The sequence below is a fragment of the Pimephales promelas genome, chromosome 19 (assembly GCF_988280905.1).
Source record: "Pimephales promelas chromosome 19, fPimPro1.hap1.1, whole genome shotgun sequence".
NCBI classification, from domain to species: domain Eukaryota; kingdom Metazoa; phylum Chordata; class Actinopteri; order Cypriniformes; family Leuciscidae; genus Pimephales; species Pimephales promelas.
The window spans coordinates 6,337,424-6,361,405 of NC_142787.1; the positions used below are offsets into that span (position 1 = coordinate 6,337,424).

The 23,982-nt window shown below is 36.7% G+C and overlaps 1 protein-coding gene across 1 annotated transcript in view; it reads right to left on the reverse strand.

Annotated features, from left to right (window-relative positions):
- Positions 1-23,982, reverse strand: part of gabrb4 (gamma-aminobutyric acid type A receptor subunit beta4) — a 111,833-nt gene that overhangs the window by 46,599 nt on the left and 41,252 nt on the right. The window contains exon 3 of the mRNA XM_089123438.1: positions 12,297-12,364. Within this exon, the coding sequence (XP_088979564.1) occupies positions 12,297-12,364 (68 nt within the window). The remainder of the gene's footprint in view (positions 1-12,296; positions 12,365-23,982) is intronic.

Below are 23,982 nucleotides of genomic sequence, written 5' to 3' on the forward strand. Positions count from 1 at the left end.
CTCTGTTATTTCTTGATTCCCTCTGGAGAGATAGGAATCTAGGGTTTGACTCAAGGGAGCTGAATGCATTCATTGTAAGGTGTTTGCTCCACCCATGTTTGATTCTCTTTTGATGGCTTAGGGTTGAGCGTATGCACCTTGTGGTTTGGGTCTGTATCCACTTTAAAGGCTGCTGCCATGCCAATGGTGCGAGAACGTCAAGCTCCTGGGAAAATGTGCTCACTGTGATGAGCTGCGATTAGGGGGCTCCCCTCTTTCTTGACTTTTTAATTGTGGAATGAAAGTCAGGTGTTTGCACCTCGTGGTTCGAGCCATTAAATACCTCCAACAGCCTCAATTGTGGGGTCACAGGTAGGAAGAGGCAGATGTTTTCAAATAAGTCCACGTTCTCTGCTTACCACCTAGTGGCTCATAGCAAGGCATATGCGGAGGTAAGACATGCCGGTATGGTGCTTCCATAGAAATGATCAGTGGTTAAAACTGATGACTAGAGGTGTAAAAATGGAGCAGAAGCTCCCCCGCAGTAGGCTGCTCCCTAAGAGTCTTGTCAAATTCAGGTGACATAGCTGGGGCTATGTTGTGGATTTTTCCCTCAGAGCTCTGCTCTTGGGGCCATATAGGACTGAGACCTATCCTGCAAGGAAGGGGGGCAGGTGTAACCACCAGGACTTCCATTGCTGTAGCGCAGAGAATATTGAGGATCTTTTCTAGTATCGAGGAGTATTGCTCTCGTTAGAGTCACAAATGATCTGCTCTTATCATCCGATCGAGGTTGTATCTCCTTATTAGTGTTACCTGATCGTAGTGCTGCGTTTGACACAATTGACCACAACATTCTTTTAAATAGACTAGAAAACTATGTTGGCATTAGTGGAATTGCACTAGCATGGTTTAAATTATCAGCAATTGTAGCAGTAAATGAAGAGATGTCTTTTCGATCACAAGTTCAGTATGGCGTACCGCAAGGCTCAGTACTAGGACCGCTGCTGTTCACTCTGTACATGCTGCCATTAGGAGATATCATTAGGAAACATGGAATTAGCTTTCAATGTTATGCCGATGATACTCTATATTTCTTCAAAATCTAAAGAAACTTACCAATTCACAAAATTAACGGAATGCCTAGCTGATATAAAAAATTGGATGACAAAAAATTTCCTACAACTAAATCTAAAAAAACAGAGATTCTGATTATTGGACAAAAAACGTCCACACGTAAGTATCTGTAAAACCGCATTTTCCCATCTTAAAAATATCTCTAAATTACGTCATATGCTTTCATTGATAAATGCGGAACAATTAGTTCATGCGTTCATGACATGAAGACTAGATTATTGTAATGCTCTATTGGGTGGTTGCCCTGCACGCTTAATAAATAAACTACAGCTAGTTCAAAACGCAGCAACTCGAGCTCTTACCAGAACCAGGAATTATGACCATATTAGCCCGGTTCTGTCAACCCTGCATTGGCTGCCTATTAAAGGAGAACTCCGGCACAAAATGAACCTTTGGTCTAATTACACATTGTTACCTAGTCAACCGTTATCTGAGATTTGTTTTCATGATTGCCGAATTAAATAGTTTCATCTCTAAAAACAGTTTAGCCTATAATGCTAGCATAACGCTAGTATATAGGGCATAGAGTAATGACAAATAAAAATCGCTTGTTATTACCACTAACAAGGCTCAAAATAGCCCCACACTAACACGGTAGCATAATAAGGGTCCCTACATTCAAACCGAAGCATTGAGAACTTTGTCAGTGTCCATAGAGTTTAATAAGAAGTTATTTTATACATACAGTCAGCTTCGCGAATACAGGAAGAAGCCATCTTTGAAAAAAAGTCTCTACCAGTCGATCTACGAACGCCGATCCAAGTGCACTAGTGAGATGTGAATAAGATGATAAGGTGAGCGCGAACAGTAGGCTACGTGTACATACTGAAGAGAAGAAAATGGTTCGTGTTTGTGTTTCTTCTGGAATCAACGGACCATATGAGATTCTGCACAGTTCAGCGCACTTGGATCGGCGTTCGTAGATCGACTGGTAGAGACTATTTTTCAAAGATGGCTTCTTCCTGTTTTCGCGAAGTTGACTGTATGTATAAAATATCTTCTTATTAAACTGTATGGACACAGTTGACAAAGTTCTCAATGCTTCGGTTTGAATGTAGGGACCCTTATTATGCTACCGTGTTAGTGTGGGGCTATTTTGAGCCTTGTTAGTGGTAATAACAAGCGATTGTTATTTGTCATTACTCTATGCCCTATATACTAGTGTTATACTAGCGTTATAGGCTAAACTGTTTTTAGAGATAAAACTATTTACATTCGGCAATCATGAAAACAAATCTCAGATAACGGTTGACTAGGTAACAATGTGTAATAAGACCAAAGGTTCATTTTGCGCCGTTTTTCGTTTAAACATCGTTTAAAATATTGTTTATTACTTACAAAGCACTAAATGGTTTAGCTCCGCAGTACTTGAGCGAGCCCTCAACGCATTATAGTCCTTCATGTCTATTGCAATCTCAAAATTCCGGCCAGTTAATAATACCTAGAATATCAAAATCGACTGCTGGAGGTAGATCCTTTTCCTGTTTAGCACCAAAACTGTGGAATAGTCTTTCTACCATTGTCTGGGAAGCAGACATACTCTGTCAGTTCAAAGCTTGATTAAAGACACATCTCTTTGTCTTAGCATACACATAATACATTATAGACTTACTGTATATAATTCAATGTTAGGCTGCATAGATTAGGTCAGCCGGAACTGGGAACACTTCCCTTAAATCCCGATGTACTCGTTACATCATAAGAAGAATGGCATCTATGCTAATTTGAGTGTCTTTGTTTATCCCGAGGTTTTCCCGCAGCCTGCCGGATCCAGGACCTTAGCCTGGAAACGATGACGATGACAATGCAGTGCTGAAGTGCCAACTAACCTCTCCCTATGAAGGATCCCTTTTCCCACTCTATAGATTAAATGTGTGAATTTGTTTCGCGCCCCTACCCCGAAGTGATCAAATAAAAAATAAAAAATTCTGTATCAAATTTATAGACAAGACAAGTAGTTTCTTCAGGCATGAGGGAATTAAAAACCTGTGCACATTTATTCAAAAGCACATAACTATAGAATCAATTCTAAATGTGCATGTGAATGCCATCAGCGTTTATCACAGGTTCGCGTTTAAAGTCTGTTTAGAGACATTCAAATATATTTTTACCTTACAGTTAATGTAAATCTGGCCTCTAGTTCATAAACACCAGAGGAAAACTGGCCCCCGAATGAGCCTGGGTTCTCCCAAGGTTTTTTGTTTTTTTCTCCATTGGGTCACCTGATGGAGTTTTATGACACCACTTGCAACTGTTGTGAAAATGAACATTGTTATTATGTTTTGATTGATACCATGAAGCTGCTTTGATGCAATCTATATTGTGAAAAGGGCTATATAAATATAATTGACTTGACTTGACTATTGGTTTATAGCACCACTAAATGAGTCACATAATTAATCTGTGGCTATGTGCTTTTTTCAAAAGTATTTGACCTTGTAATGTTTAATCAAGTTGGACAATATCCTGAAAACTTATTTATGTTTACATAAAGTATGCAGGGCTTCTCCAATCATTTGGTTTGCTTGCCCCTGCAAGCTCGCTTTCATTTGCATCCACTTTTTTAGAGCAACAGCCACATCTCCAATCAAAAATCAATGCATAGAACCAATAACCCCACCCTACAAATTTTCTTTGTCAGTAATACGCTACTCTTGGATGTACATCACATGAATGTGGAAAAAAGTAAAGGAGAATGTGGAAAAAGTAAAGGAAAACAACCTCATACTTGAGTGAATTTGAACAAATAAGAATAAAAATCTTCTGCCTGGAAAAGGATGGAAATTCTCCAGTGGCCCCATATGGAGGGATTGCAGTTGGAAGAACTGTCTCTCTTGCTTTTTGTCTCTGATATATATCATTTTATGGCTTTATCTTTTTCTAATATCACTGTTAAATAAAATACACTTTCCAAAAACAAGGTACCAAATGGAGCCTGAAAAATATACTAAGCAAAAAAGATATTTGAATGAACATAAAAAAATATTTATCAACTGAGAAACTGAAGAAATTTCACTGACATTTGACAAACAGAAATGGAACAATGATTCTGTGATAATAGTGCATCTCATTCTCATTGTCTGCACTAGATTTGCCAGTTCCTGTTGTGAGATTTACCCCACTCTTCCACCAAGGCACTTGAAAGTTCTCAAACACATCTGGGGGGACATATAGTTTGGCACACATGGTTTGGTACTGCAAGGACAGTCAGCTATCCATCCTGTGTTTAGCACTGCAGTCTCACATTACGAACATTGCATTGCTCTGGCCATATCTGCAGGCCTCATGCCTCCTTGCAACAGGACTATCGCATGTTCACACAGTTGATTAGAGGCCCTGGCCATCATTCTTCTGGTGTATTTTAGAGTCAGTGGAAAGGTATATTAATTGTAATAGTGAGCTTAATTGTCTACCGCCTGTAAACTGTTAGGGTCTTAAGGAATTTTCATGCATGTGCAAGTGCATGTGCAACAATTGTTTATGGTTCATTAAAAATCCATAAAAAAATCTTTATTTAACCTGTTTCCAATAAAGATCGGTAAAAAATAATTTGGATTTTTAAAAAGTTATCTTTAAAATACAGTATCCTGAAAAAGGGACGTTTCTATTTTTCTTCTTTTCTTTATTGTACAAATTTAGACACAATGTAAGTAAGAGATTCATTATGCAATGTAAACAGTTTCATTGATTATTTTGTACTTTGTGAAATCGCAATGAACTCAGATGAGCGACAGCTTTTTAGTAATTATTATGGGAACACTCTTTGCATGCTTGCAAGGCTATACTGTATAATCTATTGAATAAAATTTAATTTGTTTATGCTGCTTAGAGGAACAACAGCCAGTTACACGCTGCGTAATGTTTCGGAAATGAAATCCAAATATGAACACTGGATTCCCTCTCGATTTTGAAATGACTGACATATTAATGACCATAGCACGGAACAAAAATATGGCATGTGAAAATAGATACACATTAAGCAATGGAAATGGCATTTACATTTACAACAGATTTATAGCAAAACTATCTAGTAAGACTTCAGATTGGGGAAATCTATTCACCTTAAACTAGTTGCTTATTACCATGCATATTTAGCTGTTTATTTTTACTTATGAAGCACATATTAATGCCTTGTTCTGCATGACCATATTCTTGATCTTGGCATCTTTTTCTCTTCATTTTGATGTACTTGCACTAAAAAAGAACTGCCTGATGTGAAATTATATGTGTTTGTGTGTATACAGTATATATATATGAAGAGTTCAGATGCAAAAGCCTCTAAGTGCCATTTGAAATTTTCTTCTAGAATGATCATTTTTATCAAGCTTGTATATTTAAAGGGTTAGTTCACCCAAAAATGAAAATTCTGTCAGTATTTACTCACCCTCATGTTGTTCCAAACCCGTAAGACCTTCGTTCATCTTCGCAACACAAATTAAGATATTTAAGATATTAAGATCGCTCCTGCATACAGTCCATAGGCTTCTTGAGGGACTGGCTCTTGCTGTCCCCGAAAAGTCATTAAAGACATCATTAAAATAGTCCAAGTGACTACAGGGGCACAATCTTAAGTTTATCAAACGACGAGAACACTTTTGTGCGCAAAAAAACAACAAAAATAACGACTTTATTTCAACTATTCACTTCCTTCTCCATGCGCCAGTAGTCAGTTAACGTAGTGTGATTGCGTAGAGCTACGTCACACGTAGGCTCACTATTGGCCGACGCTGGTCATGTGTGTGTGATGCGTGTGACGTACAATAACAGAAGCTTACGCTATTAAACTAGTAACTTGACTCGCGCAGAGGGAGAAATAAACTAATAGTTGAAATAAAGTCGTTATTTTTGCGCACAAAAGTGTTCTCGTCGTTTGATAAACTTAAGATTGAGCCACTGTAGTGACTTGGACTATTTTAACGATGTCTTTAATGACTTTTCGGGGACAGCAAGAGCCAGTCCCTCAAGAAGCCTATGGACTGAATGCAGGAGCGATCTTAATATCTTAAATATCTTAATTTGTGTTCCGAAGATGAACGAAGGTCTTACGGGGTTGGAACAACATGAGGGTGAGTAAATACTGACAGAATTTTCATTTTTGGGTGAACTAACCCTTTAAGTTCAGTGATTTCACTTAAATGGCAATGATAATTACCCATTAATTGTTATTTAAGTGAAATTACTGAACTTAAATATACAAGTTTCATAAAAATCATCATTAAAAAAGAAAATTTCAAATGGCATTTAGAGGCTTTTGCATCTGAACTCTTCATATATATATATACTGTTTATACAAAGTATATATATATATATATATATATACAGTATATGTGTGTGTGTGTGTGTGTGTTCCCAAAATCACATCAAAGCATACTAACGAGTTCTAGGGACTTCCTAGGAACATTTGAATAAAGCATATATTTAACCAGTAGACCATTTTCAAAATCCCTTTGAATGTCTCATCAACCATTTTTTTCTGAGAGGCAAAACTGGACAGTGAGAAATGTCAGAGCTGTAAAATGATCTCGCTTAATACTCTTCAAAGTACCCATTTGAAAGAACCCTTTAGTAACGACTTTTTTCCTGGGGGGGGAAATGTGAAATTGTTTCTGAAAAACAAGGAGCTAATGTATTCTGAGCACAATGTCTTCTGTTCACACATCTGCTAGAATGGGTTTATTTTAGTCAGGTGAAGACTGCTGCCTGTGATAACTGTATGCCTCAGGGGCCACAGAGTACTTAAGTCCCCAAAAGTGCCATAAGTTCAGTCATCTAGTTTACACAGAGGGTCTTAAGGTTGCTAACCACACACAAGTTCACCCATAGAGTTGATGTGGCCTTGCCTTCCCTCCTAATAAATGCTACATTATGACAGAAAAATGCAAAAAATGAATTTCTCAATACTGCTGACATCAGATGAAATTTTCACTTTTTTTAAAGCTTGTTTGCATTTAGTTCGGTTTCTGGTGTATCAGCCAGCTCAGAAAACCTGAAAATAAAACATGCTGCCAGTTTGTTAAGGGCTGTCTGAGTCTGAAACTGTGTCATCCAGCAAGCTGTTACAATTTGCATCCGGTTTTTACGTAGATAGCTAGAGAAACTCTGATGGACTCTACCGCATAGACCCCACCCTGAGCGAGTTGTACATTGTCCGCCATTTTCTCCAGGCCGTAGCAGCTGTAGCGACAAGAATTTCTTCTAAGCAACTCAGGTGTTTTGTTGTTGGGTGTAAGAGTAAACAAAACCGTCTTCGTGTACTTCCGACATCAGAGCCGTTGAAGACGCAGTGGATTATTTTTTTTTTTTTTAAGGCAGGGGAGCGCGGGGCACAACCTAACGCGGGGTTAAATGTAACACGGACTTTTTACATAGTTCGTCAGGATCAAGCTGTCTTTCCGCTCTTTTTCTCTTGCTGCCTGAAGACGGTCTCCCGCGAATTTGCGGAAAGTTTTGATTATATTTCGTGAAGATACTGGACAAAGAGTGTTTTGAAACCATAAAAGTACATTTTTTCATCATACATTTTTTTCGGTTTCTGAGTTGGGTGTATACGTTTCCAAATCTAACTTTATATTGCCCTTATCACTGTCTTGTTGGCTCAAACATAGCACCGTTTTGAAGCATGTCAGCAATTCCTATAACGACTGTTAGCTAGGTTTAAAATATGTAATACACAGCGGGGTTAGTTGTAACACAGTGTTTCAACTAAGCCGCAAGTGTACAATGATAATCAAATGAAAAAGGAGCCACACAACTTTTCAGGTTTTAACTATGTTGGACTTTCACAAACAATGTTGGAATTTAAAATGTTTAAAATTTAGAGTACTATGAATGATAACTTGTTTATTTATTAAAAATATGGCATGTTTTTAGTGCAATAAACCCTTTAAATTTTTATTTTAAGCTCATTTGTATTATTATCACTGTTATTATTACTAATAATAATAATTGTACATGCGGCTGCCACACACAAATCTAATTTAATTGCAATTACAATATTTTATAATTTTATTTATTATTATTTATTGCAAAACTGTGCAGCCCTTTTCTATGCCTCTATCCATGATATTGATCCACAATAGAAGGATGATTGGGATGGATGTAAGGATATCTGTCTATACAGATGCACAAACAATATCAAACTATACAAATAAAATAGTCCTGAATTATGTGTGTTACACACAATTGTTACAACTAACCCCTCTGTATGTTACAATTAACCCCGCATATGGGGTAAGTTGTAACATTTGCACTTCTGTCACTTTCAGTCCAACTGTACGAAAATGGTAGGTCCTAGAAAAAAACTTTAAGTGGTCATTTGTGGCAGAGATGTGTATGTTGCTTGTGTAAAAAAAAAAAATATTAATCAAACCAAATTATTTTTTAATTAATTGAGGCAAAACCAAAATGCGTTAGGTTGTGCCCCGCTCTCCCCTAATGCAATATAAATTTATTAAGCACCCCCTGAAAAGGCATAATGTCTGTACATATATATTTTTACTGTTGGTTGTAACAAGTGTTTTTGAGTAATTCACTGTTTATGTGGATGATAATAAAAGGGAGAGAGAGAGTTTATGGATGAGACTTTAATGCACGCTTCATCTACTGTTTTATTCAGCTCTTACAGTTATTTCTGGAGTGAAAACATTTGCTTCATCTTTTTTGTGATGTACAATAAAGTTAATAAAACTCATACATTTTTTGGCCATCATTCGGACGGGGTTCGCTACAACAGGCTTGTACTTATAGTGGATAAAAGCAAGATGACAACACAAGTTTTAACCGTAATTAAACTAAACTATGCCTGTTCTATCTCCATGCAGCGTATATTCTTTGGCTCTGTTGGCATCATTGTTCCACTCCGGTTTGAACATATAAGGCTGAACATTACTACTGACAGTTTATGACATTTTAAGTGTGAGATTGTCTTGTTTCATTATTGCATCCACCCTCTTCTGGGTTCTGGGAGCACGAGCTTATTTGCATTTAAAGGGATACACACAAAAAAGTTGTGTTTTTTCTTACCACCCCAAAGACGCAATTTAAACATGCTATAAAATGATCTGTGGGGTATTTTGAGTTAAAACTTAACATACACACTCTGAGGACATCAGAAAGTTATTTTACATCTTGTAAAAAGTGACAATAAGGTCCCCTTTAAAAAAAAAAACTTTCAGAAAGCAGCTGGCATTTTTTGCATCAATGGCAGACTGTTTAAAGTTCTGGTGGTAAATCCAAAGGGACAAATACTTCAACAGCACTTTGCTGAGTTGTTACATATCTACAGTGGTAAACAGCTGCTGCTACATTGGAAAACATTTAAATCAGTGGTGCTTATGTACACATGGGCATCAGACAATCCAAACATAGACACGATTGCTTGTTCTAACAGAGGATCTGTTCACTGATGACATCAACCTGCCTTCAGATCGCTGAGTTTCCACACAATCAGGATGTTTTTATTTTTCATTTTGTATACTGGTGTGTTTAGTAATACTGAATGGATCTAAATGGATTGTATAGTAAATCTATCTATGTTGGTGTTTGGTATGGCAGGTTGACTTGTGCTTGTTTGTTTAGCTAGTAAGTGTAGAGCATTTGAGTTGTAAAGAATGTCTGCAGTGACATTTTTACGAAGAATGTTTGCAAAAAAAGAAGGTTCGGTGACACTTAATTTTACGGTGTCAGTGATACAGAGTAATTACATAATGAATTGCTTAGTAGTAGACATTGTAATAACATGTAACAAAATGTAATTAACATGCAACTAAGTTATGGAACAGCCTGTACTTACAGATTGTAATTACACTCATGTAATAGGCAGCTACTGTTACACATGTAACAGGCCGAGTCGTTTACATACGTGTTACCGACTTTGTACAATGTAATTATATAAGAAATTACTTTGTACTACAGAATGTAACAAGTACTTAAATATGTTACTATGAAAAAAGCCTGCAGTTACACATGGTAATTTTGTACCTTCTAAAATAGTGTATCAAGATTGTACTTAAGTGTACTTCATGTGTATAAGGTGTGTAGATACACATGTAGTACACTCAAGTACAATCTTGATAGACTTTATTTTACGTAACTTGTCCAATTGTAATATTTTGTACATTGAATGTAATTAAGAAGCTACTGCATGTATTAAAGCTGCAAACTAGAGGGTTAATTCATATGGATAAGGTATGTAGATTATGTGTACTTAGGTACAACCTTGACTCACTTTATTTTAGAAGGTACAAAAAAATACTATGTGCAACTGCAGGCTTTTTACCGTAGTAACACATTCAAGTACTTGTTACATTGTACCAAGTCGATAACACATATGTAAACGGCTCGGCCTGTTACATGTGTAACAGTAGGTGCCTATTACATGAGTGTAATTAAAATCTGTAAGTACAGGCTGTTAGTTACATATTAATTACATTTTGTTACATGTTATTACAATGTCTACTACAAAGTAATTAATTGAGTAAAATAAAACAGTGTTACCAAAGGTTCTGTCTTAAATTCATTTTGTTTGAAAAAATAACATGGATTTGAAAAGTAATAACAATTACATGAGTGTAATTAAAATCTGTAAGTACAGGCTGTTAGTTACATATTAATTACATTTTGTTACATGTTATTACAATGTCTACTACAATTGAGTAAAATAAAATAGTGTTACCGAAGGTTCTGTCTTAAATTTATTTAGTTTGAAAAATAACATGGATTTGAAAAGTAATAACACTAGACTACAAATGTACTTGTGAAAAAAAAAAGGTTGCAGCATTGATTCGGAAAGGAGGGGGACATTGGAGTAAAAAAAGGTTGAGAACCACTGGTCTAGATAATATAAAAAGAGATTTTTTGCTGATAATTTTCCACTCTTGCTTTTTTTAAGGTTAATGTAGATCAATATTTGTATGTAAATAGAGGATTTTTACAACCTAATGTTTATTGGGATGTCTTTTTTAAAATATGCATCATCTTTTCTGTTACGTACTAAAAAACAAAAGGTACATAAATAAAGCACACAATAATTTCTGTAGCCAGTAACCATTATGTGTTCTACACATCAACACTGTGGTGCTCAAATACTACTCAAATAATATTGTTTATTAGATATTTTTTCTATGGGGAGTTTGCTTTTACCCAACCTGAACAAGGTTTAAACTGGAAACGATCATTTGTTCGATGATAAAAATGCTTTATAAATGGCATAGTCGTTTTTCAGTGTAATATGGTTACCAAAGTGAAATCGCACCACGGTTCGGTTCGGTTCGGTTAGCAGCCAAAAAGCAGTTGGTAAGACCAAGCAAGCAGTATTTTGTCTTGGTGTATTCTCAAGTTTCTCAATAGAAAATTTAATCTAGGGCCATATTTCCTGCTGTCAAACCATTATTATCTGACAGTGACCCGAGGAAAACGGTTCCAAGTCCAGCACTTCTTCTCTGGGGTACTTTATGGATTCAGGCCGCAGCCATTGAAGCCGAAGCACTAATAAAACCAAAGTCCCTGACTCTGCATGAAGAAATGATGAATGCAGTAAGTCTGCATGGGGACTCCACAGTAAGTATGTATAGGGAGTTGTCAGCAGAAATTTAGATGACTGCTCTTTAAGTAAACTGCTTTTTAAGGGCTCCAGGGTGGTGTTTAACTTGAGGTGATGGTCCAAAGCCAAAAGGTCTACTGGTGCTACATAATTGGTCATGACCGCAGTTATACATAATCATGCATACTGATCATTTCATTACTGAACACCATGAAGACTCAATAGAACGGCTTTTAAACGCAGTATGTTTTTCAGGAACCAAAGCTTAACTATTCATGATAGGCAAACTTTGGATGTTCAACGTGTTAATTCATTACTCAAAAAATACTATATTTACTAGAGATACACATACTTTATAAAAACATGAAAATGCAAGAAATAGGGCAACATGTTTTTGGTTTTTTCAAACAATATTAGAGTCCTAGCGCTTTACTTGTCAGCCCCAATAATTCTTTAAATTATCTTAATTTGGATGTGTTTCCTAATATACATTTCCTAAGAATTTAAAATAATTGATTGATTAGCCATACTAATTAAAATATTTCTGATCAATTTATGATGTTCAGCTTTTTGAGAGTCAAACAACAATCAGCAACATTAACATTAATAATAAAAGTAATGCAAAATTAGTGTTACTGACCATGTTGACTTCTGAAATGGAGTCAATACTGGCAATATTTATACTCATTCCCACGATGACCGGAGGACCTACAAAAAAGACAAAGAGAGAACAAAAAAGTTCAGTTAATTACAACATCATTGTACCACAATATCATCATAGGGTTTTTCTATGATGCCTATTTGAGAAACAAAATGAAAAATCGAAATGTAAAAATGTACTTTTCACAGACATACACTTCTATATCTAACAAAGTTTCAAACAAATTTCAGGGAACATTTGAACCTGGCGAACCTTATCAAATCCACTGATTATTTAATCATCTATTCACTGTATAAAACCGGACACTTAAACACAAATAATCTTTGTTTCCAGATAGACCTAATCCTGAGCCCCCCAAAAAACTTTGCAATATGCATCAGACAGTCAGTGAACAGACTTTGGTTGTGCTGTCTGAGACTGAGACATTTATGAGAAAAACAACCTTGTAAACATTGGCGATTTTGCAAGTAAGAATGGCTTGTGTTCCATAAGCTTCAAAAATTGGATAACACCTATTCCAAATAGCAACAAAGAGGAAATACATGAAAGAAAATGAAAATAGCTCATGGAATTCATTATTTAGCCAAAGCATTTCCCTCCAAATAAAATACTGTAAATGTATTCCTTTAATAAGTATTCCTTTCATGCAACCCGGTCTCATCCCAAGACGTCAAATAACTGACGTTTTGGGACGTCTTTTGACCATACGTCAATATTCGCCTTTTTAGGGCCCCCTTAAACGTCGGTAGATGAGGTTATGGGATCCTAACTCTACCCCAGACCTAAACTTAACCCTAAACCTAACCTGTCACCTAACTGACGTTAAAGGTAAAGCGTCAGTTGTATGACGGCCCGGGATCGCCATCTACCGACGTTTAAGGGGATATTGACGTACGGTCGAAAAACGTCCCAAGACGTCAGTTATATGACTTTTTGGGATGAGACTGTGTTAGTTCATGTATACATTGTGAATTGTTTATTATTAATTATGCTCAGTATTCTGAGGTTTTACATTTTAAACGTCTAAAAGTACAAGTACTTGCTGACTAATTTACCAAGTATGACATTTGCCTTGATGGTGAGGAGTTAGTCAGATCATTTGGAAATAACTGACAATCAGTGCAAAATTAATATTCAAATAAACTTTAGGTTTCATTTCTAGTCAACAAAAACATTTGTCATGTACTAAAACTGAAGGAGAAAAATAAGCTAAAAGCAGATAGAAACCATAAAATCATTAAAAAAACTCTTAAATCACTTTTATGATATAATATCTTAATGCAGACTCAAGCATGCATAATAATACTTTTCTTTTAATGAATCAACTCAAAATGTTAATGTTTAAACATTTGCAAGTAAATATGGAAAAGCATAACAACTTAAAAAATTTGGAGTAGGATTTAGTTGAAAAACCTTGCTAAACGATCTCACTCAGAAAATGCTAGTAAATTTACAAAGATTTGCCAAGTAAAAACCTAAACATATTTATCAGTAGCTTTAATTAGAAATCTTTAAGTTAAATTTACTTGGAATGTGGAATTAAGTAAACTTTACAAAAAATAAGTAATTTTAACTCGGCTTGTAAAAGGTTGATTAATACCGATTTCCTTTGCCTTTGTATTACATTTCACTAAAACAATTATCTTGAATTTTATTAGTCATTATGTTCTTTACTTAGATCATCTAAGTAATTTATATATACATCATGTCAGACTTTAAGCCTTATGTGAATGCAAACACCTCAATACTTGGTAGACAATACACAATGGTGGTAACATTTGATGGATCGTTTTTGTGTTTGACTGTGTCGTTTTAAGCAAAAAATTTACTCGAAATGTCACAAAATGGCAATTTACTAATACTGAAAACAAAAATCAATGATAAAACAGTGTAAACAGCTGGAAACCAGTGAAAAATTAACCTCATTAATTATTCAAGGTCCAGTGCATGATGGGAACCCCAGTATCAGAAAAGTTGAGTAATATTTACTTAATTTTATTGAGTTGATATTACACTTTCATTTATACTCGCTTGAAATAAGTACTGATATGGAATATACTTAGTTTTTTAAATTCTTGCCTGAACTAACTTTTTCAAGTAAATTACATTGGGTTTTTTCACTAGTATTTACTTAACCAAAAAATCATTTTTTTACAGTGTGTAATAATAGGGTATTTTAAAATATATGTTCTATAGCAGATCGAGTTTGTTTCAGCCACTGGGCATTGATAGCTAAGATGTTCAGAGACAAACATTTGCACCATGACACTCTAAATTGGCTGCTGTTGCAGTGCATGTCCATATTTCTTCAGTTTCATGAAAAATACAGAAGCATGGTTATCGGCAGAACACACACGGTGTGAAATTTTTTATTCTTAGTTATACAAAGTCAAAAAAGTATTTGGACCAATGCATCATGCACAATAAAGATCCAAACACAATACAAAACATTTTGACGTCCTCTTTAGTTCTCCTAAACACACAGTTCTTGAGGGAAACGGAATCTCTGATTCATAAATGAATCAGTTTATTCAGTTCACAAAAAAATGCTCTATTTACCTCAATTCATTATGACTTCAATTTTGTTCTGCTATCGTACATTTTTCTGTCCCTTAAACTGTCCCTTTACACGGTATCTTCTGACATTTCCTTTGTTTGTCATCCATCTTCTCTGCTGTCTTAAAATATCTCTAAGACGCCATGCAGACCCCACTAAAAAAAAAAAACATCATTCTTTTGACTGCAGTTTTGAAATATTTACTAACTGAGCACTTGACTGAGAGTGCAGTCTTCCATCTCTCTGTGTATCATCTCCATCTTCTTTGTGCAGTGGTACTTTTCACCCCCATCTTTTCACTGCTGACATGTTTGCATGGCATTCCGCCTCACTCCTTAAATGCCTGCAGTTCCGTTACTCTCAGTCTCAACCCCACCTCATAAAACCCAAAGAGCGAGAGAAACGCCGCTCGTGGAGAAAAGGGAAAAATGGAGCCATTTTCCTGTGCGCTTTGTGAAGGCAACCAGCAAGAATTTTCCCAGGGGATGTCAAAGTACATTCATTGGCTAGTTGTAAAACAGCGAAGCCTGAAATCACCCGCACGCTCTTGCCATTACATATTTTTAAAACGGGGATTCCATGAAACTGAGGAACATTGGAGAAAGGTGCTCCGGATACGTTCTCCCCCAGCTTCAATGCCACAGCTCAGAATAAAACCACTTACCTGTGTCCGAGACTCTCGGAGTGAAAGTGTATTACGGCCTGCTCTCCTATAGTCTGATCATTAGGAAGTGCTGTGAATGTTAGCCGTCTTGTGCTCCCACAGCTTAAAAGAAAGTTCTGGTGGGGTATCAAATTCCGACTCCGTGTGAGATTCCGACTCCCCTGTATTTTCCTACGAGAGTAGGATTAGGATTAGGTATGGGCGGTGGGCTTTAGAGATAGGGACCACTCACTGAATGAACCAATCAGAAGCAGGGGAGTCAAAATTCGGGGAATAAGTGCTCAAAGTGTGCACGAAACTTTAATCTGTAGCGTGCTGCAAGCCCTCACTTTCCCTTACTTCTCACATGACGCCAGTACTCTGGAACGTGGTGGATACTGGTAATACTGGTTTTGCATGCTCATGACAGGAGTGGTCATTTATAAGGTGTAATAAGTTAAATAAAGTAAATGTAGGATAGAACTTTGTATAACTGAATTGAACTTGTTTCATAATTGATGAACTGCAACATTGACACAGTTATTGAACTAAACTGAATCAACACCGAACTGACTTGTGCTGAAAAATGACAGTATTGCCTTCTGTAGAGCTGTTTCACAGCTAAACGCTAAAGGAATACTTCAGGATGTAGCATTAAGCTTTGTATTAGTAGGAAACCTGTAGGATTTTCAAATTTGCTTGCTTTCCCCCTCAGACGAGATATTTATGTATTTTATGTCTGGAAAAAAATCCTCCGATGACAAAAATCGTCATTTTGCGTCATCGGAGGATTTTTTGGCCAGAGGCTAAAGACTACAGTCAGTACCTACTCTGTCTGTCCCGCATGTTCTCAACTAGGGCTGGGTAATAAATATCGATTTCTCGATATTAATCGATTCTCATTTTTACAAACCGATATCGATTCTTAAATCTCAAGAATCGATTAGTCATCCTGTTTCATTTGAATGAATGAGACATTGTACCGCGGCTGCGCACATCCAACAAATCGCACTAATCTTTGTCCTGCTTTGTTACTATTGATATGAAACAAAGTCTCAATTTTCAAATTACGTCCATTTTCTTTAGAAATTCAAAAACATAAATAGCGTTTTGCCGTTTTGGCGCTGTGGCGTGAGATCGCTCTGGCGCAGCTCAAGAGAAGCAGTAGCGCTGATCTCTCTTCCGGGTTAATAATACCGGTCACAGCGCCAAATAAACATGAATGAGCATCTGAAAGTGTGTTAAAAGATCGAGTACAACTTATCAAAATCCGTATCATGTCACATTAATTCGCTCAATCTGCGTTTCAACCGTGGAAAGATGTCAATTAAACAGCTTGTAATCAATGTCATGTATCGTCATATTTACCTCAGAAAACCCACATAAACTCGTTAGTCCACACTCGTTAGTGTTCTTCAATATCTAATGCATATTTGAATAAATCTGGCAAGTTTTTATGACAGCCACCATTTAAATGTTTATAGTTCATATAATCTTCTTATTATAAAAATAAATAAAAGTGTAATTTAAGTGTTTGTATAGCTACAAAACAGTTCATTATTACCTTCATATTAGGTTAATGAAGCCTAGTAGGCTACAACTAGACTATATATATAGACCATAGTTTACAGCATTTAAGAGATTTGATTCCCTTGAGAAAAATTGCCATTTATTGTAACTGAATAATCCAAATCCAAAATAATCGATATTGAATCGAATCGAATCGTAATCGAATCGAATCGAATTGCAAACTTGTGAATCGAAATCGAATTGTGAAATTTGTCTCAATACCCAGCCCTATTCTCAACCCCCCCATGGAGGGTGGGATCTCACTCACAAAATAGTGTCAGCCATCTTTTTTGGAAGCCAAGCTAGCAGGCTCTTGTTCTGTGGAGAAAGCTGAGTAGTAGGGGTTACCAGCCTCTTTTTCCCGGACATGTCCGGCCGTCGATGTCTAGGATTCACCTTTTGCTTTCTGCAGTCGCCATTCATTGTTTATATGTAGCTACACCTTTTGTTTCAATCTAACTGAATTCATTCCAATTGGGGAATCTGAATGTCGTGTTTAATGAACGCTAACAAGTAAGTAACCGGTGCGTCTCACAGGTGTCGCTCATCAGTAATCACGGCCTTGGCCTCGTCCTGCAACCCGGTCTCATCCCAAGACGTCATATAACTGACGTTTTGGGACGTCTTTTGACCATACGTCAATATTCGCCTTTTTAGGGCCCCCTTAAACGTCGGTAGATGAGGTTATGGGATCCTAACTCTACCCCAGACCTAAACTTAACCCTAAACCTAACCCGTCACCTAACTGACGTTAAAGGTAAAGCGTCAGTTGTATGACGGCCCGGGATCGCCATCTACCGACGTTTAAGGGGGCCCTAAAAAGGCGGATATTGACGTACGGTCAAAAAACGTCCCAAGACGTCAGTTATATGACTTTTTGGGATGAGACTGTGTTACGTCCTGCTCACCACAGGAAACATAATGAATGGCGACTGTAGAACGCAAAAGCCGAATCCCGGAAATTTTGGGCGATCTCGAAACCCATTTTCAGGCAGACTCATCACGGAGACTCACTAGTAGCCTAGATTTGTTGTTTAACTACTGCGCTCTGTTACCGGTAGGCGTGGCCTCCTAAGGCAGTGAAGCAAGTGCATTCTGGGAGTTGTTGTCTTTCATCCACATGAACCAAAAATAAATTTTCTGGCTTTTCTCAGTCTAGAAAGCTCCAAATTCAAAAATAATTTCACATTTCTTCCACATAAATGACACATTTTAAATAAACATTCATCTTTCCAGAGGTGAAGTATCCCTTTAACTTGTTTCATGATGAATTTTGCACAATCAACATTTGTTTTCCTGTTTATTAGTGTGAAGCTGCTTTATTGTATAAAGTGCTATATAAATAAATGTGACCTGCCATGACATTGAAAAGGTTGTTGGGCAGTATTTATAGTAAAAAATAAAATAAAAAAGTAATCTAACAACTGGGACTTTATTTTTCATGTCTGCGTCTTTATATCTCATAATTGAAACTTCATATCTCACGATGACTATATTCTTTGTTAAGTTTTTACTATAAGGTGGAAGCAGGCAATGATTTTATTATATTAGCCTTAACACATATACCCTGGTTTCACACAGAAGGCTTAAGCCTAGGCTAATGCATGTTTGAGCATCTTCGAACATTTCTTAAAATATGTCAGTGCCATTGATTTTTCTTAAGATGCACACAAATAATGTTTTTTTTTTTCCTAAGGCAAGTTTATAAAAGCTACTTAAATGCCCTAATTTAACTATGGCTTAATCTTGCCTTAATCTAAGCACTGTCTGTGAAACCAAGTCCTAATGTTTAAGTTTTGTGGTTACACTTTTGTAACATTGTGTTTTATGGTTTATCCTGGTAGAGTGTCTTGTCCCTGACACTGTATTAGTGTAAGCAACATTTTTGCTTGTTTTTACAAACTGACAAACGAGTTACAATTATTGTCAGCTGTAATCCACAGCATGTCACAATATGTGCTCATAGAGCTTAAATTGTATTGAACTTTGCAGAATCCTGTAAGGTTTGAGTGACACCTGGTTGAACTTTAAAATCTCATTGAAAGACACAAGCACATTGTGAGACTTTTGTAGAAAGCCAGCAAGCAACCAGCCAGTGCCCTGATGTGGTTTTCGACATAACAGTCTAAAAGTCTTGCAACACCATAAAGAAACAACACACCGAGAATTAATGGAGTGTATTAAAAGTGTGTGAGCATGTGCACGTATGTGTGTGTGTGTGTGTGACATTTTCTGTGATGAGTAGGTTTAGGGGTTAGAATATACAGTTTGTACAATATAAAAATCATGATGTCTAAAAAAGTTTTTTTTAAATATTTTGTAATATTTGAAAACACAATGTGTGTGTGTGTGTGGCCTTTAGACCATTACAACATATCCTGTTATCTGATTTTCTCGGAGATTAAAGAAAAACTTTTCATGTTTACATTGATGATGAGTCCCACGACACTACAAAAAAAGGTTGACTAAGCAAAGTCAGAAATATTACAAACAGTTCATGTAATGCAAATGTGTTTTAAAGCTGAAGTATGCCCTTTTTTCTTGTTAAAATGTTTTGTCCTGTTTGAATCTGTTTGTCCTAACAATAGCAGACAAGAAAAGTTCATGAAATGTATTTGTCCACTCCTTGATTTTGAAAGTGATGCAGAAATTACACTTTAGCTTTAAAGATAGACTCTGCATTGGTAGGATACTACTTGATAACACATTTATATTGGGAGTGAGAATGTATAGCATAAATGTGAATCTTATTTTATATTTTTATAAACAAACGCAATAATTCTTCCCTCAAAACTTGAGTATTATTTGAGCTGGAACGTGGTTTAAACCATAATCACCTATAATTTAGTTATGTTTAAATTGTGTTAAATTCTGTTTTTAGTTGTGACAACAACATTACAAAATTGGATGGTAGTTTTGACAGGAAATATTATTACACTGAGTATTTTAATAGCCCTTTTCACTTTTGTAAGTGCCTCACTTTAACCCAGATTTAGCTTTTTTTTTTTTTTAGAAATTCTGAAAAGCAAGAATTAATTTAATCTTAAAGGGTTAGTTCACCCAAAAATGAAAATTCTGTCAGTATTTACTCACCCTCATGTTGTTCCAACCCCGTAAGACCTTCGTTCATCTTCGGAACACAAATTAAGATATTTAACATATTAAGATCGCTCCTGCATACAGTCCATAGGCTTCTTGAGGGACTGGCTCTTGCTGTCCTCGAAAAGTCATTAAAGACATCGTTAAAATAGTCCAAGTGACTACAGGGGCTCAATCTTAAGTTTATCAAACGACGAGAACACTTTTGTGCTCAAAAAAACAACAAAAATAACGACTTTATTTCAACTATTCGTTTATTTCTCCCTCTGCGCGAGTCAGGTTACTAGTTTAATAGCGTAAGCTTCTGTTATTGTACGTCACACGCATCACACACACATGACCAGCGTCGGCCAATAGTGAGCCTACTTGTGACGTAGCTCTACGCAATCACACTACGTTAACTGACTTACAGGCTCATGGAGAAGGAAGTGAATAGTCAACGCATTCTCACCCCAAGGCGTCACCTTTGACCATGCTTCAATATTTGACGTTTTAGGCGCCCTTTAGCGTCACTTACATGACGCGATCCTACGGCGTCCTCTAACTGACGCTAAAGGAAAGCGTCTGTTAGAGGACGCGGTTAGGTTTAGGTGTGGGGTGGGGGTAGGGTACACGCGATCCTAGGGCGTCATCTTACTGACGCTAAAGGGCGCCTAAAGCGTCAGATATTGAAGCATGTCCAAATGCTTCCCAAGGCGTCAGTTAAGTGACGCCTTGGGGGTGAGAATGGGCTGGAATAGTTGAAATAAAGTCGTTATTTTTGTTGTTTTTTTGCGCACAAAAGTGTTCTCGTCGTTTTATAAACTTAAGATTGAGCCCCTGTAGTCACTTGGACTATTTTAACGATGTCTTTAATGACTTTTCGGGGACAGCAAGAGCCAGTCCCTCAAGAAGCCTATGGACTAGTATGCAGGAGCGATCTTAATATCTTAAATATCTTCATTTGTGTTCCGAAGATGAACGAAGGTCTTACGGGGTTAAAACAACATGAGGGTGAGTAAATACTGACAGAATTTTCATTTTGGGGTGAACTAACCCTTTAATCTGTTTTTGAAATTGCGGTTTTCATTATTACTCTATGTAAAATACGAATAAAAAAGAGCATATGTAAGCAGATGCATACGTAAATCAACATTAAACCGTATATAAATCAAAACTGCCTAATGTTACTGAATGAAATGTCAAGCCAGAATAGGACTGTGAATCTCTGAGGGTGTTGATGGACTCGATCGTCTACATCTGTTTTGATCATCGCTCTGAAAAAGATCCAGATGTAGCTTTTTATTAATGAAACTTACCCACATTCAAGTGTTGATAAAAAAAAAAAAATAAATAATAACCCATTAAGCTAGAATCTATTTTTTTTTTTTAGCTTTTGTTTAAAAGCAGAGGCTCTGTTTTTTATCTTGATATATTGCATGTTCTATTCATACAGCAAAATATTCTGGGGGCCATGAAAATTTTGTGAAAATGACTTTTTTTTTTAAATGATGCCACGCATTCTTTCGGTTTTGTACAAACTCGTACTCATCCGATTTGACAATAAAAAGAAACAAGGCCACTCATGAGGATTTTTGTCCTACTGCATATTCCGACACTTGCACAAGGCAAAGGATGCTGCTTTTCTAAAGAAAACACACAAAGCACAAAATGGCAGATCATTTCAATTAGTAGCTGTCAAATGTTCAGTATGATAATGTGCCATTGCTCCTTTAGAATACCCTGTCATTTAGAATTAATTTGCGCTTTTCATTGAATTCATCCCCCTTCCCAAAACCCACCACCAACCACTTCAAGAATTTAGTGTGTTTCCACCCATTTTCTCCTCTCTGACTGCACTGGCAGATGGCACCATCATCTGTGTACATATTTAAATGACAAATGTAAGGCAGGTGGCATCTCTCGAGACGCTTACTCCATTCAGAGGACCACTTTGCTCCCCCGATGCCTTTGTTTTGCAAAACTGTGGGCAGATCACAAGAAGCTTGGGCCCGACACAGCAAAAAAAGAAAAAAAAAAGAAAAACCCCGGTAGAAACAGCAGAAATAGCAGTTCTGACGGAACACAAGTGCCAAGGATACTGCGTCCCGGGATGAATTCTCGTGGGCCACCGCTTTTTCCCTAAGCAGGTTTTCACTGACACAGCAATGTATCTCTCCTGCAGGTAATGATGACGGTAATGCCTAGTGTTTGTGTTGAACCTCTTTCCTTAGGAGAGAGCTGAAAGTGCTTACTAGTGGGGGTGAAGGAAACCCATAGCAGTCGATCCGGATGATGTATAGCTGCAAGTCTTCGGCATAACAGTGGATTGCCAAGGATTTATTGCCCCAATTAGCTCAGAAGTTGATGAGCTTTCACGGCATAACGGAGCATAATATAACTACATCTCAGTTTGAGCTAAACAAATACATACATACATACAGGTCAGGAGTCCCTTACCGAAGGTGTGATTATGTGAGGTGCCCTAGAGCTCCCTCTACTGGTTCCTGCAGGGCATTTGCATTCTGTTTTCTTCTAAAGACAAGACATGCAATAGGAGTGCAGTGGAATACATGTTATCTACTGATCCTTTCCTGTATCATTTTTGGGTGTTCTGGGCAAATATCAATAAATGCCACATCGATGAAGCTAAAAGCATTTGTACAAGTAAATGTATTAGAGTGCGGACAGGCCCACATGCCTTTCATCAACACAGTCACGCACAGCACCATACATGGAGAAACAGAGTGGCGAATACCACTCTTCCTCCTGATTCAAAAATTCTAATCATCGACTCATTGCTTAGCAACAGAGGGGTTCCATAGCAACAAGGCAGCATTGTCACTCTAACATCGCAACGAGAGACACGGCGCTTTTCATACATTGTATTCAATCTGCTTCATTTTTCCTTCTCATGAATGGCCAAACGTTGGCATCGTGTCCCTTTCTCAGACGAGGAACATATACGGGCGACTGTTAAATCGTTTGAGATGGATGGAACACCGAGGAGTGGACAAACATATTAATAGATGTTTAAGCCACATGTTTAAAACATGAAGCGTTCGCATGTGCCAGAATGAAAGGAGAATATTTATATGTTGCTCTACCTGACATTTGTAGCTATTAACACAGCGTTGACATTTAAAAAAGTCTCTGGATGTGGTGAGTCAGAACTAACAACGTATTTATTAAGAAGCTGAAATAGTCATTTGGAAACACCTACACTAAAAAAAGAACACTTAAAGTAGGCTGATGGAGGACACCCAGTATGATAATGTTACAAGATTAATTATCAAAAGATAATCACAATTGAGTAATACGATCGATTTAGATGATAAGACCAATTTCCATATTTTTGATCAGTTTAGAAAAAAATAAATAGATTCATTTATCTACTGTAGTTATCAACACATTCCATAATCTTTCCAACATTGTAAAGAACATTGTGTGCATCAAATTAACCCAACATTAAAAGCAACTCGTTTTAAACACATCAAATATCAAACAATATCATAACTTGTTTAAATTATTGAGGGGGGGAAAAGAAGAAAAAAAAGTGACAGCTTTTTATTTTTTTAATTTAGTTGAATGATTATTGTTAGGGCCAAGTCACACAAATCAGGGTTTTGTAACCTTGTTAAAAATGGATGGACAATACAACTCAAACCATTTCAGACCCTATTTTTGTACCTTACTCATAGAAAGTGCATCGATTTGAAACTGCAGTCATTAATTTATGCATCATGCAAAGATTCTGACTGTTATTTAATCATTGCTGTGACACTGTTTGGCAAGCTGTATATGGGAATAATCAAAAT